Raw genomic sequence first — 16,838 nt, 5'->3', positions numbered from 1 at the left:
GCTGCAGGCAGAGGGAGAGGGAGAAGCAGACTCCCTGATAAGCAAAGGAGTCCAATGTAGGACTGGATCGCAGTACCCTGGGACCATGACCTGAGCCGAAGTCAGATGCTTAACTGACTGAGCCACCCAGGTGCTCTGAGCGTGTGACTCTTGATCTCAGGGTTTGAGTCCCACATTGAATGTAGAGATTACTCAAAATAAATAAATACAATATTTGAAGAAAGAAAGAAAGAAAGAGAGAAATCAAAATCGGGGTTTGATCTAAGATTGACTCCCACATTGAATGTACAGATTACTCAAATCTTTGAAGAGAGCAAGAAAGGAGAGAGAGAGAGAGAGAGAGAAACCAGGTTCAGAGATACCTCTCTTCATCTTTAAAATCAAGAAGTGATTATTTCATTCTGAAAATGTATTGATTTCCCTAGTTTCTATGGTAATAGAACAGCCGTAGCCTGTTTGTCATTACACATAACATGAAGAAGGGGAGGCCCCGTATTTTGAGTTGCACATGAGCCCAGTTTTTTAAAAAGAATCCCTCCCTACCTCCTCAGTGATTCTGAGGACAGAGTTCAGGGTACGGGTGTGGTTGTGGACCTTGCTGTTGCTGAGGCTCTTGGGGAATGGACTGCAGGGCACCCTGCCTTCCCGTTTCCAGTTTATCACCAGTCGGAGTTCTCAGTTCTCACATGCACATATTTTTTATAGAAGAACCTTGATCTTGATCTGGCATGTGAGCGGGCAATCTGCAGTTAAAATTTCCTCTTGAATGTTTCCAATGTACGGTCCAAGTCCATCTCTGTCAAGTGGGGTCACGGTTCCTAGATAAAATGTAACTTTCTTTTCTACAGTAACAGTAAAATCAGATGTGTGCTGAGATCCCAGAAGTCAAGCGCAGTGTGGGCACCAAGAGGAGGCTTTGGGTCCCTCCCCAAATGTCTACCTGTCCCACTCACTCCATGTAGAAAGAACGTTGCTGGCTATCAAATGCAGTTTTGTGACAAGTCCCCTGTCCCACTTTCAGACCAGATTGGTGCCCCTGAGCCCCCGCCATGACAAACTGAGAGCTGCTCACTGTCTCTGAGGGAGTCCATGTCCTCCCTCAGCCGATCTCTCTTTCTCTTGCGGGTGACTTTAGGCATCACTCAGTTCTGCAGTGACGTGAAGGAAATGCTCGGCTTCAGCCCTGGGTGGTTTTGGAGGATCTGCTGGGTTGCCATCAGCCCTCTCTTTCTCCTGGTGAGTGGCCATTTCCCTCTCCCTGGCCCCGAAGAAAGGTTCACCCCAACTGTTATATAGAGTAAATCGTGCTGAAGTGTAACATAGTTACAGAAGAGTGTGTAAATCTTAAGTGTACCTCTCATCACAACTTTATAAATCAAGCATGCTTTCGCAGCAGGAACCATGCTAAGAGACAAAAACATGACCAGCCCTTGAGAAGCCCCTCTGGTGTCCCTCCCAGTCACTGTGTCCCCCAGGCTTCCCCGCTTTCTGGCTTCCAGCACCATGGAAGGGTAGTCGGGGCTTGGGTGCCTGCGGCATGTGCCCATCACAACCCTGCTCAGTGAGAATGATAAATAACATTTATTGAACATGACGTGCCATACCAGACTTCATGCTAAACTTAGACCCGTTGCTCTGTGAATCCTTACAACCGTTCCATGAAGGAGCTTAGAAGAACCTTGATCTTGATCTGGCATGTGAGCGGGCAATCTGCAGTTAAAATTTCCTCTTGAATGTTTCCAATGTATGGTCCAAGTCCGTCTCTGTCAAGTGGGGTCATGCCCTCATACCCCATTTTACAGTTAAGGAAATTGAAGCCTGAAGGGTCCCAGGTCACATGTGACGTATAAGAGCTCTTCAAGACCTGGGAAGGATTTCCTCAGCTGCTCTTGAAGGCCCTGGGAGGAGGGGTCCTTGTAATTTCATATTCATTTTCTTCAAGATGCCCCACACGAAAGTCCTCAAGTGTGGACCTGAGTCCAAGATAGAATCCATCTAATGCCCAAGGACCTGGGTGAGAACATTCAGTTCCAAGCATTGCCTCTTTGCCTTCAGTGCTCACCCCCCCTGGCAGCAGGCGGCCCTGCATACCTCCCGGTGTCCCTCCGAAGGAGACACTTGCCCCAAGATGGCGAAGCTCCCTGCTCACCTCCCGGCTGTGCTCCGAGGCAGCCCTGCGTAAAGTGGCTCCGTGCCCGTCAGCAGGGATCACTGTCCAGTTCTTTCATTTAACTGTAATTTTATCTTGGAGGGAATTTTTTTAATCTTGTAGAGCCAGAAAGCTTGTTGGACTGGTCCTTCTATCCGGCTCTAGCTTGTTAGGAATGTCTGGGCCAAACATTTTGTCTTAGGGACATCTCTGGCTTTGACACAGAGGTCGTTGTTCCTTCCCCGTCTTGTTTAAAACAACAAGGGAAAACCCCTTCGTGTGTTCTGTTCCGACTTTCTCTGGGCGGCCCTTTGGTACTTTTTGTGCCCGTACATCTGGACATGAACATATAAGATGAGCATAAGTTCCCTCTTGCCTCTGTGATGCTGCGTGAGTCTGTCTGTCTGTACCCCAGAAGCCCTTCTTGACTTCCATTCCCCTGACCCCTGCAGGTTTCCAAAACCAAAGCCAACCATTGCCCTGGGTAGGAGATAGTTCTCAGTGCCCAGCGGCTCTGGGAAGTGCTCTGGGCTCTAGTGTTCCCCTAGACTTGGCTTGGTAGTTCTTATTACCTTATCAGCTCACTGGTAGACTAAAAATACGTGTATATTTTTCTTTAAAATTTTAAAATTCGAGGGGCGCCTGGGTGGCTCAGTGGGTTAAAGCCTCTGCCTTCAGCTCAGGTCATGATCCCAGGGTTCTGGGATCGAGCCCCATATGGGACTCTCTGCTCCGCGGGGAGCCTGCTTCCTCCTCTCTCTCTGCCTGCCTCTCTGCCTACTTGTGATTTCTATCTGTCAAATAAATAAATAAAATCTTAAAAAAAAATTTAAAATTCGAGTTAGTTAACCGTGTAATGTTTAGTATAGTAAAGTTAGTGATTCATCACTTGCCTGTAACACCCGGTGCTTATCACCACAAGCTCCCTCCTTAATCCCCATCACCCAGCCAGCCCACCTCCCACCCCCTTCCCTCCATCCACCCTGTTGGTTCTCTATCCTGAGGAGTCTTTTATGGTTTGCTTTCCCTTGCTCTTTTTCCCCTTCCCCTATGTTCATCTGTTTTAAAAACATGTCTTTTTTTTTTTAAATCCAGAAGATGTAGTTGTTTTCCATGAGAGGGTTGGCATGAACGGCCTAGCCTGCCATCACTAGACTCAGTTCTCACATAGATGGATCAGTAATTTATGTGATTACCTGTGCTTCTTGATAATCTACTTAAATCCTTTCATTTGGTTTTCAAAGAAAGAGGAGAGTTCCTTTGAGTTCCTTGAGGGAAGAAGCTCTGTCTCTCTACTTCAGTATCCCCAACCCAGTAAGGAAAGGATGTCCAGGGCTGGGATTTGGGAGAGGCAAGTAAGGCATTCTGCCACAGGTGTCAAAGTGAAGGGGGGGGTGAGGGGTTGTGCCAAAACTACTCAAAACTACTACATTTTATTTTTTTATTTTTTATTTTTTTTTAAAGATTTTATTTATTTTATTTGACAGACAGAGATTACAAGTAGGCAGAGAGGCAGGCAGAGAGAGAGAGGAGGAAGCAGGCTCCCTGCTGAACAGAGAGCCCGATGCGGGGCTCGATCCCAGGACCCTGGGATCATGACCTGAGCCAAAGGCAGAGGCTTTAACCCACTGAGCCACCCAGGTGCCCCCAAAACTACTACATTTTAATATAACACTTTTAAAAAACCAAAATTAATGCAGGAAAGTCCCCAGTCAGCAGATTTCAACATTTTAAATAAACGCAAGGCCTGACCTCAACTTGCATGTCTCACTTCGCTCACCTTACCCTACTCTGGCCCTGTCAGATCTTGTCTTTTTTAAAAATATTGCACTAAAGTATTCCCCCTTGATGACTAAAATCGACTTAACTATTGTGCCCAAGGTGAGGGCCTCACAGGCTACCCCCTCGTCCTGGCCCCGGGCTTTATAGTACTTTCATCTTTGTGAGCCTCTGGCTGTCTTGCAGCCTGGGCAAACTCGTGGTGTGCAGTCAGTGAGCTGCCATGCCCAGCAGAACTCACGCACAGACTTGGGTGAGGCCCGTCACCCCTGATCCCTGCTGTGTTTGCTTTTACTCCCTTCCTCTAAAGGCAAGTGCTCCCGGGCCCAGCGAAGGGGAGGCAAATCCGTCTTCCACTTTTGGGTCTCTGTACCAGATCCCTGGCTCTGCGCTTTTTAAGGCTGCCTTCAGTGAACAAGGAGTAGCTTACTAAAACTATTCTTTTTCACTGAAGCCAAGTTTCAGAAAAAAGAAAATCTATATGAGCAGGGAGAGGCAGGGCCGTCCCTGCATGGGGTGTGTCTGGAGTAGCACACACTGGCTACCACAGGAGCCTGAGGCCTCTCAGAACTGGGCTGGATTTCACATACCTGACGTGAAGATGCGAGGAGTTAGAGAAGGGAGGCTCTTCACGGTGCAGCCTTGCCATGTTCCAGAACTAGCTCCCTGAGTAGCTGGGTCCAGGGGTGAGGACGGCGAGACCTGAGAAGGGTCTGCGTTGGGAAAGCTTTCTCCCAAACTTAGGATAACACTGTTGGGAAGATGGATGTGTGTTTAACAACTTCCCATTTTATTACCTGCAGACAAAGAAGGAAAGATATAAATAGTTGTTGAACCACACAAATAGTTTACATCACTGCTTTCTTTATGACTACGGAGTAATAAAATTAAATCAAGAGCAGTGACGATTTCGGCCCTGTGGTTACTAGGCAGAAACTGGTGTTAACGCTCTCCCTCTGGAAACCAAACTGAAGTAAGAAAACCTAGAAGCTGAGTGTTGGGAACACACTGTGGTGTTTTTTTGGGGGGAGATATTTTCTTTCGAATTTTCTTTCTCCCACGATTCCGGTCATGATGAGGGCCGGGGCGGGTGGACTCTCGTGGCTGAGACACGTCGTGGCAGGGCCATGTCTGTAGAAACACCAGGCTAAGGCTCTCAATGCAGAAAGCAGAGACCTCAAGAAAAGAGGGGACACATATACCCAGGAGCCCAAGGCCTCTCCAGGTCTTGAGAACCTTAGTATCTCTCCTGGACACAGGTAACTTCCATCTGACAGCTGGGAAATGCAGGAGGAAGTGAAAACAGAACCCAGAGAACTGTGGGGCCCTAGGAGGGGCAGATGCTGTGGAGATGCCACCCAGATCATTCTTCCACTGTCTGGCAAGACAGGGCCCAAATCACTTTTCATAGTTGCCGGTGTTTTCCCCTTTGCCCCGAAAGGATTACTTTAACTCCTCAGAAACAACATTCTGAGGCCTTGGCATCCTCGCTCAAAGGGTTGAGATGGGGGGTGGAGAGGAGAATCAGTACAAGCACCTGGCTGTTTCCTGGCTGCAGCTCGGGCTGAGCAGTGAGTGGATTCTATGCATCAGGGTTCAATCAAGGATCTCGCACATTTGGGGGATTTCTTGAAAGGATCCCAGCTTTAGCATCTGGGGTCCATGGTATCAGAACTGCCCCTATCTGCAAGGATGTCATTACAATTTGTAATGTTTCTTGGCATTCCGGTTCCAGTTCATCATCTGCAGTTTTTTGATGAGCCCGCCCCAGCTCCGACTTTTCCAGTATAACTACCCTCAGTGGAGTATCATCCTGGGTTACTGCATAGGGACCTCGTCTTTCGTCTGCATCCCCACATACATAGCGTACCGGCTGATCGTCACTCCAGGGACATTTAAAGAGGTAGGTGCTTGTGCATGTGTTCCGACTAGTAATTGTTTTGGGAGAAAAGGATTCTCTGGTTGTGCTCGGTTCAGAGGAGATGAATCCCCCATGTGAAACTCACCCGTTGGCTCTCAATCTTCTATATTTATATGTCTACATCAGTGGGTGAGCTGTAACAGCTGCCACTCCCAGGAGCCTTCGATGCAGTGATGAGAGGGAGAGCTGGTATTTGCATGCACCACAGCCCACAGCTTGAGCTGTGTATAGCATTCTAAACTTCTCAGATGGCCACTTTGCCTTCTGCTTGCCATCGGGCATGGACATCAGATCTGTCACGTCTGAAGCAATACGCACTTTTTATGTTTTCTGTTTTATCACAACCTCATTCCTCCCCAAGGGCCTTGGACCCTGGTGTTGCTTGAAATACACACTCAGACCCAGAACTGTTGAATTTGTTCCTTTAAATCTTCCTTTATTTCAGTCCCTTGGTTCCATTGTTACAATCCAGAGGTCATAGTCAGGGGTGATCTGTTTCTTAGATTGTCACCTTGTAAAAGGTCATGGCCTGGCAAATTTTGAGAGCAATGATAGTCTGGCAACTAGAATGCTACCAAAACAGGGAAAACAAAAGTGGGCCTGGCATTTTGGGAGATCAGCAGCCAGAAGGGCAGCAGCACGGGTGGCTGGGGACTAGGACACAAAAGCCAAAAGTTCTACTTTTGTTGTTCATTATACTGTTCCACCATACATCTTAGTGCTCTCTGCTCTTCCTGCACAACACGGCTCCCCTCGAGACTAGTTAGAATGATCTGCGTCCAGTTCCCAATTAGCAAGACTTAATTCTGCTTAATCAGTTACAGCTTAAATACTCAAATACTCATCTATAGGGAGGGATGGTTTGTGAAATTATGTTTTCAATGAACGGAGACATCCAGGGCTGATGTGGGCTACAGCAACTTCTTTTTAAGGGGATTTCTGGCGTGAGACTTTAGTTCTTGAATGTGAACTTGATTAGGAACACAAAATATACAGTTTTGTTAATGTCATTAACTATGCAGATGGAACTATTTGAATTCCATAGGCCCTGCTCTGTAAAGAAGAACAAACTCCCAGAATCAGGGAATAAAAGATTGAAGGACTGAAACTAATGTAATATTGTATAGGAACTATACTCAAAGAAAGAAAAAGACTTTCATTTTCAATGCAAAATATAAAGGATGAGTAGCAGAGATTCACCTACAATCCATAAATCAAAAATGCTTTCAGATCCACTTTTGCCCACTTCCTGTACATACTCTCAGCCATCAAAAATTTTACTAAGCAGCTTCATATTTTTCTAAGCCTCTGAGTTGCTGCTGTTTTCCCTTCTTCATGTCACTCTGATGCTAAGTTTTACATGGTGGGCTATATATTTCATACCCAAGCCCATGTGTATTTCAGATCGTCTTAAAGCTTCTGTGTATCTCAGCTGTTTCCAAACTAAAAATTCCTAAAGTCTTCCCTGTAATGAGTCCTATGTCAACATGAGTTTGCTTTAGGAGTGATGATTTAAATCATCACACCTTTTTAAATTTTGTGATAATTTGTACCTTTGTATGAACTAACCAGTACTTCTTCACAGGCAGATTCATGAGATCAGGGACATCCTAGCCATTGCAGTGGCTGCGTTCACATCATGTATCTGGTGTGTGTGCAGGGCGCAAGGAGCCTGGCTGGGGCAGGGGTGCAGGGGGCAGGGGGTGGACAGAGTCCAGCATTCTCTCTGCTCCCTGAGCCGTGTGTGGCCACAGGAAGCCTCCTTGGTCCAGAGAAAAAGATTTGCTTTCCCAGGTCCTTGAAAGCATGTTATACCCCAGTGGAGGTTCTACTGAAAGTTCATCATTTTCTCCCATTAATATTATAATGATCTTGTAATTAATTGACAGATGCTTATAGTTTCTGAATATGTCATTTTTAAAGTTGTATTTATTTATTTAAGTGATCTCTACACCCAACATGGGGCTCAAACTCCTGACCCTGAGATCAAGAGTCACAGCTTCCAACTGAGCCAGCCAGGGGCTCTCTGAATGTATCATTTTTATCTATAGTTGGGAACAAATAAATTGGGAATGCCTTTCTTAAGGAAAGTCAATGAGACTATTCCCACTTACTAGTAAATGCCATTAAAATGCTATTTAAATGTTTTCATATTAATGTTGAAATATTTTTGCAATACTATTGTTTTAATGAATGTTTTTAACATTGCATTTTCTTCCCAACAGCGTATCATTAAAGGTATCACTCCAGAAACAGCGACAGAAATTCCCTATGGGGACATCCACTTGAATGCCATATAACATGCTTCAGTGAGAGGAAAATGGCTTCCCAACAACCTCTTCCTCTGATTCTGACAAGTCATGCCTCGCCTTCTCCCCTCTCAGTGAACGAGTTTCCAGCTACACCTGACAATGGAAGGGCCTTCTTCATGGAGAGACTGTCCCAAAAGACTATGGTGCCCAGACTCTTATGGCCTCCAAGTACTTGTTTCTGGGAAATCTCCTGGACATATCACCATGTTAGCTCTATGACCAGCTAAACTGGACTCTTTTGGATGTGTGAGGGTGTGTATGGAGGTGATGAGAGCCACCATATCATCAGTTAGGATTAGGTTTAGAATCAAGTTTGTACAAGTCTCCTGCATCGTTTCTTGTTATGATCATTGGTATCTGATATCCACTTGCTTCTAAAGATGTCACTGTTGATGAGTGCATAAACCACGTAGGAGAAAACAGGGATGCTGTTTTGTTAGCCATATATTTTCCGAGTAGCATAGAATTCTATAACTGGAACTTCTAGAACCCTGTAACCCGTGTGCCTTTGTGGAGTCAGGAGAGGAAGATGTAGAAACTAAATGGAAAAATAATGTATTCATGTGAGCATGTGTGTCTGTGTCTACTGTTGCCTCGGTGTATCCTTCTCTCTATTCCAATACTTTGGGCCCATTACAAACTATATGAATTTCCTCTAATTTTTCTTACATTAACAATTCCACCTACTCAACTGTGTGTGTATGTTATTATAAGGGTATCATTGCCACCTCTGCCTTTTCCAGTGACACACTTCAGTGCACACCTTCCTTTATGGGCCCGTGTTCAGCGTTTGCTGCACTTCATTGCCATCTTCCTGCCCCTGCCAGCTAAACATGCAGGATAATGTTCCACAGGCAAATCCGGCCCATTTCATTAGTGACTGTGGCTTGGCCGTAAACCGCTTTGAAGGTGGATACTGACAAATGCTTCTTTGGTGTTCAGGTGACCATCTCGTTTAAACTGTTTCAGATGACCTGGTTTGACTGCTCGGGTTACTTCAATTTGTGAAGAGAGGATTAAATCCAATTCTTGCTTACAGGGTATAAAGGTCTGGTACCCTGACTTTAACTGAGGTTGCCCTCAATCCAGAAGTAATTGGAGACTCTGGATTAGCCTTAAATGGAATTCCCCCAACACTTGCTGGTTGACTACCAGGATTGTGAGCCTCCAGATAATATTCAAGATTGAGGCTAAACTAAGTAAGGCTAATTGGAAAAGGGTCAGTTAAATGAATAACCTTGCATTCCACATAAAACCTTGAATACGGATCAAGTAAATTTGACTCCAGGTGGCTTATGGCTTTCAGATGCGTAAGTAAAGAAGTAAATTTACCTTGTAAGATTTCCTCACCAAAATCTTAAAGGGAACAAACCTAGTCAATGATAAAAGGACTCCATCATCTTGCTACACATCATTTCAGTCCTCTATATATATAGCATTTAATTCTAACAGCCTTATAGAAAGAAGATCCATCTAGCAGAGACTTGGTTTTATCCAATTATAGATTTTCCTCTCTTGGCTTCTTTCCCCCACAATCTCTGCCCCAGCCATCTTCTTGTATTCTCCCTACATCCTTCTATTTCTGATTCTTTGCTTCTCCCAGCAGGATATTTTCCTTATAGAAGTGAGCTGCTGAGAAGTTTCCCAAAATATTAGAGGAAAAGAGTAAAGGGATTAAAAAGTCCCTCACTGACCTACCTTCATTATCTTTACTCTTTCATTCCTTCATGCTCCTTATTTCCATTCTCTTCACTTTCTAGCATGCTGAGAGGAGAGGGGTTAAGGGACAGCGTAAGTCAGTGGTAACTAGCTTTGCAAATTTAAAGAACTACTTTATGAAGATACTCAGATACGGATTCTTTCTGTCCCACACACACTTATGCATGTTCCAAAGACATCATTTTATAAAAAGCACTTTTTCAAACAGAATTAAAGTTCTGCCAAGCCAGGTGTTGAAGGGATTATATAGGTGTTTTGAAAAGTTTCAGACTTAACTAGACTTAAAAAAAAAATAATGAAATCTCTGTTCTGCACAATTTTCATTTACTTGATCCCTATTTATCAGTACTACTACAGATTTTTTTTTTAAAGGAAAACTTAGAAGTAGGTAGATGGACTTTAAAACAATCTTTTAAAGACCTTTTACATCTAATGTAGTATTTACATAAAAGTAAAAAATAAAATGGAATTGAATTGTAAAGTTATTTCACAACTGAAGTTAATTTTTTTTTTCTGTGATTTTATTAGTAAGCAACACCCAGGAAAGAGGCAATACAGAAGATAAAGGCATGGAAGGCAGCCAGGGGAATTCAACTGATTAAGGTTGTTTCCTATATTGATAAGCAATGAAACCAAATAATTCATCTCATTTCCAAAAAACTAACTTCCCTGGTGGTCTAGTGGTTAGGATTTGGCGCTCTCATTTCCAAAAAACTTACAATCTATTTAAAATTTATTCTATTTGTTGTTTAGAATGCATATGATTGGTAGCCTAAATTCATTGCCCTGGCTGCCCCATCTGAGAAGCACAAAGTCAACACAATAGCTCCAAAATTAGTGAAAATCATATCAAATAATAAAAATCTAACAATAAGGCAAAAAAAATGTTTTTTTGGTGAGATGAGTCACCCCCTCACCATCCTCTTTTTACTAAACTTGTTAATTTGGTTAATCTCAAAATTTAAGCTTTAATATGAATTTCCATTTAACCTATCCATGCCATCCCCAAGCCTGAAAAGGAAGATTACTCTTCTAGAAGTAAGGATACATCTCTCTGATAAGTAAGAAGGAGTGACCTGATATGTTCCACCCGTTGTATAATTGATTTGGGTTTCACCGTCAAAGCGAGGCTTAAAACTATGGAATGCAATGGCTTAACTGTGGTGTTCTTACCCCATATCTTGGTGCTTAGCTACAGAATTGGACAATCCAAGCCTGGTTCCCTTCTTAGCATATGTCTACTCGTAAATCAACAACTGGTGCATAAAATATCAGAATTGTTCAGAATGATGGTGGTCATTCATACGGCAGCAATCGGAGGACATTTTTCACCATCCCTTTCTCCATTCCTTTTTTTTCTTGGTTCGGGGGCTAGTGGGGAAAAGCAGTAGGTTCCCCCAAGAGACTATGTTACAACCTGTCATCCCATAAGTAATTAAGTAATTTAATAAAAGCAAAATAGTCCTATGCTCAGTGGGAAGAGTTATATACTTTAAAGTCAACATGGAAGGGGATGGAGCAAGATGGCAGAGGACTATGAGACATAAATATCATTGGGTCCCAGGAGTTCAGCTAGTTACCAAACCATTCTGAACACCTACAAACTCAACAGGAGATTGAAGAGAAGAGCAGCAATTCTAGGAACAGAAAAGCGACCACTTTCTGGAAAATAGGATGTGCAGAGAAGTGAGTCAGAGGTGATCTATGGGATGATAGACTGTGGATGGGAGGGGCCAGCTCCCGGCAACCATAGAGAAGCAGAGCACAAAATTGGAACTTTTAAAAGTCTGCTATACTGAGGGACGTCATTCCAGAGGCTAAGGAGGGATGGTGCCCTCACGGGGACAGTGTGGTCTCAGTCCCTCAGGGTCACAGAAAGACCGGGGGTGTCTGAGTGCAGCAGAGCTCTCAGGTATTGGAGCAGGGAAACCGGATGCAGAGATGGACCTGAGTAGTGGGCTTTCACTTCAGGGTTACCTTAAACTATGATCTGGGAGACAGTTGGACCACTATTTTTTGAGCAGGGACCCCACAAGTGGCAGATCCAGGGAGACTCACCTTCCTCCTCCAGGAGCGGTAGAGGGCAGCAAGAATTTGCTGGGTTTGAAGACTCCAAACGGGGCCATGCACCAGAGATAGAAATGCTCGGTCACAAGTTGGGTGAGCACGGAGTGCGGCTGGAGACCAGAGATTAACTGCTTTTCTCTGAGGGTGCACTGATGAGTGGGGCCCCGAGCTCTCAGCAACTCCAGGCCAGAGATTGGGAGGCCGCCATTTTCATTCCCGCCCTCCAAAGTGGTATGGAAAGTGTTCAGGGAACAAAAGCTCCAGAGAGCAAACCCTAGCAAATTACTTAGCTTGGCCCCTGGCAAGGGAGGTGCAATTCCGCCTCAGGCCAAGATTTGAGAATCTCAGCAACAGGCCCCTCTGCCAGAAGATCAGCAAGAACACCCAGCCAAGACCAAGTTCACCGATCAATAAGAACTGCAGAACTCCAGAGCTAGGAGAAAGCAACACATAGAATTCATGGCTCTTTTCCCATTCCTTAGTCTTTCAAAGTTAAAATTTTCTTAATTTTATTTTTTTTCTTATTCTATTTAAAATTTTTTTCCTCTTTCCTATTTTAATTTTTTAAACTATTTTATCTTATCAATACCTTTCTAAAAATCTTTTTCAATTTTCATTGTTATAGTCCTATTCTAACCCTTCATTGTATTTAACCTCATTTTTTGTATACATATAGGTTTTTCTTTCTTTAGAATTTTGGGATACAGTTTCTTCTAACAGATCAAAATGTACCCTATCTAGTGCATGGCTTTGTGCTAGTCTCCAGCCTGATTACATTCTCTTTTTTCCCCCTTTTTCAACCAAATTCTCCTTTTTTAAAGATTTTATTTATTTATTTGACAGAGAGAAATCACAAGTAGGCAGAGAGACAGGCAGAGAGCAAGGGGGGAAGCAGGCTCCCTCCTGAGCAGAGAGCCCAATGTGGGACTCGATCCCAGGACCCTGAGACCATGACCTGAGCCAAAGGCAAGGGCTCAACCCACTGAGCCACCCAGGCGCCCTCAACCAACTTCTTATCAATTTCTTTTTTAGAATCTTTTAAAATTTTCATCATTACAGTCATATTCCATCCTTTCATTGTGTTTCATTGTGTCTACCTTTTTTTTCATATACATACATATATATATATATATATATATATATATATATATGAATATTTCTTCATAATTTTAGGAGGCAAGTTTCTTCTATCAGCCCCAAATGTACCCAAAATCAAGTGTGTGGCCCTGTTCTATTCACCAGTCTTATAGATACAGATATATATATCCGATATATATTAGACTAGTGAATAGATACATAGATATAGATATATATCTAGATGTATCTATATATAGTTATATATATATAGCTATAGATATAGTGATACCATAGATATAAGTGATACCATAGATACCATATATATAGATATATATCTATATATCACTATATCTTTATCTATATATATATACTTTTTTTCTTCTCCTTTCTCCCTGCTGGTTTTGGGTCTCTTCTGATTTGATTAGTGTGTATTTTTCTGGGGTTGTTGCTACACTCTTAGTATTTTGTTCTCTCACTCATCTATTCTTATTTGGATAAAATGACAAGGTGGAAAAACTCACCTCAAAGAAATGAACAAGAGGCAGTACTGATGGCTAGAGACCTAATCAATATGGACAATAGTAACGTGTCAGAACTAGAGTTCAGAATGACAATCATCAAGATGCTAGCTGGGATCAAAAAAAGCATGGAAGATACTAGAGAATCATTTTCTGGAGAAATAAAAGCATTTTCTGGAGAAATAAAAGCATTTTCTGGAGAAATAAAAGAACTAAAATCTAATCAAGTCAAAATTTAAAAAGCTATTAATGGGGTATAATAAAAAAAATGGAGGCTCTTACTGCTAAGATACATGAGGGAGAAGAGAGAATTAGTGATATAAAAGACTAAGTGATGGAAAATAAAGAAGCTGAGAAAAAGAGAAATAAAAAACTACTGAACCACAAGGAGAGAATTTGAGAGGTAAGTGATACCATAGATGAAACAATATTAGAATAATTGGGATCCCAGAAGAAGAAGAAGAAAGAGAGAGGGACAGAAGGTATGTTGGAGCAAATTACAGCAGAGAATTTCCCTAACTTGGCAAAGGGAACAAGCATCAAAACCCAGGAGGCACAGAGAATCCCCCCCAAAATCTGTAAAAAAATAGGTCAACACCCTGTCATCTAATGGTAAAACTTACAAATCTCAGTGACAAAGTGAAAATCCTGAAATCAGCTCAGGAGAAGAGGTCTGTAACATACAACAATTAGATTGGCAGCAGATCTATCTACACAGACCTGGCAGGTCATACATAAAGGATTGGCATGATATATTCAGAGCATTAAATGAGAAAAATATACAGCTAGGCTGTCACTGAAAATAGAAGGAGAGATTAAAAAAGCTTCCAGGAAAACAAAACTAAAAGAACTTGCAAACACCAAACCAGGTCTACAGGAAATATTGAAAGGGGTCCTCTAAGCAAAGAGAGAGCCTAAAAGTAACAGACCAGAAAGTAACAGAGACAATATACAGTAACAGTCATCTTACAGGCAATACAATGGCACTAAATTAATATTTTTCGATAGTTACCCTGAATGTAAATGGACTAAATGCCCCAATCAAAAGACACAGGGTATCAGAACGGATACAACAACAAGACCCATCGATATGCTGTCTGCAAGAAACTAATAGACCCAAAGACACTGCAAGATTTAAACTGAGGGGGTAGAAAACAATTTACCATGCTAACGGACATCAAAAGAAATCCTTATATCATGGCAATGATATCCTTATAATACTTATATCAAGGGTGGCAATCCTTATATCAGATAAAGTAGATTTTAAGACAAAGACTATAATAAGAGATGAAGAGGGACATTCATGCTAAAAGGGTCTGTTCAACAAGAAGATCCAACAATTTTGAGTATCTATGCCCCTAACATGGGAGCAGATAATTATATAAACCAAATAATAACAAAATCAAAGAAACACATCAACAATAATACAATAATAGTAGGGGACTTCAACACCCCCCCTCCCTGAAATGAACAGATCATCTAAGCAAAAGATCAACAAGGAAATAAAAGACTTTTTACATGACACTGGACCAGATGGACATCACAAATATATTCAGAACATTCTATCCCAAAGCAACAGAATACACACTCTTCTCTAGTGCACATGGAACATTCTCCAGAATAGATCACAACCTGGGTCACAAATCAGGTCTCAACTGGTACCAAAAGACTGGGATCAATCCCTGCATATTTTCAGGCCACAATGCTTTGAAACTAGAACTCAACCACAAGAGGAAAGTTGGAAAGAACTCATATACATGGAGGCTAAAGAATGAATGGGTCACCCAGGAAATTAAAGAAGAACTAAAAAAAAAATTCACGGAAACAAATGAAAATTAAAACACAACTGTTCAAAATCTTTGGGACACAGCAAAGGTGGTCCTGAGAGTAAAGTATATAGCAATACAAGCCTTTCTCAAGAAATAAGAAAGGCCTCACGTATACAACCCAACCCTACACTGAAAGGAGCTGGAGTAAACAAAGCCTAGATCTAGCAGGAGAAGAGAAATAATAAAGAACAGAGGAGAAATCAATGAAATAGAAACCAAAAGAACAAATCATGAATGAAAGAGGAGAGATCACAACCAACACCAAAGAAATACAATTATAAGAACATATTATGAGCAGCTATACACCAGCAAATTTGAAAATCTGGAAGAAATGGATGCATTCCTAGAGACATATAAACTACCACAACTGAACCAGGAAGAAATAGAAAACCTGAACAGACCCTTAACCAGTAAAGAGATTGAAGCAGTCATCAAAAATCTCCCAACAAACAAGAGCCCAGGGCCAGACGACTTCCCAGGGGAATTCTACCAAACATTGGAAAGAAGAATTAACACCTATTCTCCTGAAACTGTTCCAAAAAACAGAAATGGAAGAAAAACTTCCAAATTCATTTTATGAGGCCAGCATTACCTTGATATCCAAACCAGACAAAGACACCATCAAAAAGGAGAATTACAGACCAATATCCTTGATGAACATGGATGCAAAAATTCTCATGAAAATACTAGCCAATAGGATCCAAGAGTACATTAAAAGGATTATTCACCATGACCAAGTGGGATTTATTCCAGGGCTGCAAGGTTGGTTCAACATCCACAAATCAATCAATGTGATACAATACATTAATAAAAGCAAGAACAAGAACTATATGATACTCTCAATAGATGCTGAAAAAGCATTTGATAAAGTACAGCATCCTTTCTTGATAAAGTCAACATGGAGCTCACACATCATTAAAACACGGTGAGTTACACAAAAGGCTTTTCACTAGGAAGTTGAGCTTATAAAGTGCTTATCTGAGAAGAATGTTAGAGAATTTATAAATCCAAATATGGGAAAAGAAATGTTACAGAAGAGATTATCCCTAAACTGTAGAAAGCTTGAAAGGTCCACTTGAAATGTTCTGGGTTTTGACATTTTTTTTTTTCAGTATCAGAGATAAGTATATTATCTTACTAAAATTCAGTGTGATTAGCTCCATGGATGGAATATTTCAAATCTCTAAATTTTTTCTTTTCTTTCTTTCCCTTCATTGCTTAACTCTCTCTAAATTTTGACACTAGAACAATATTTTAAAGTTCAGATAACTACATTACAGGCAGAGCAAACCTGGTGATCTAGCTAATTGCTCTTCCTGGGATATGGAAATTTCTAAATGAAGGTGAAGTTATTTCCTCTGCTAGAATGAAATAAAACTCCAATCAATTGGTTTAGTGGGCCTTTACCTCCATGAAAAAGATAAACATTTTAGGATAGAATCTTAAATATGTCTGTCCTTCTGTTTC

General features: G+C 41.9%; 1 protein-coding gene across 2 annotated transcripts in view; it reads left to right on the top strand.

Annotated features, from left to right (window-relative positions):
* SLC6A4 (solute carrier family 6 member 4) overlaps positions 1-8,299 on the top strand; it is a 31,725-nt gene extending 23,426 nt beyond the window's left edge. Inside the window, exons 12-14 of one of the 2 annotated variants that reach the window (XM_047706871.1) lie at positions 1,136-1,236; positions 5,664-5,831; positions 8,075-8,299. In XM_047706871.1, coding sequence (XP_047562827.1) covers positions 1,136-1,236; positions 5,664-5,831; positions 8,075-8,149 — 344 coding nt within the window. In that variant the 3' untranslated portion in view covers positions 8,150-8,299. Of the gene's footprint in view, positions 1-1,021; positions 1,069-1,135; positions 1,237-5,663; positions 5,832-8,074 lie in introns of those variants that run through there. The other variant, XM_047706872.1, reaches the window with a different exon arrangement.
* The last annotated feature ends 8,539 nt before the right edge of the window (positions 8,300-16,838 follow it).

This window comes from Lutra lutra, chromosome 16, assembly GCF_902655055.1.
Source record: "Lutra lutra chromosome 16, mLutLut1.2, whole genome shotgun sequence".
NCBI lineage: Eukaryota > Metazoa > Chordata > Mammalia > Carnivora > Mustelidae > Lutra > Lutra lutra.
This window is presented reverse-complemented; position numbering and strand designations above follow the sequence as displayed.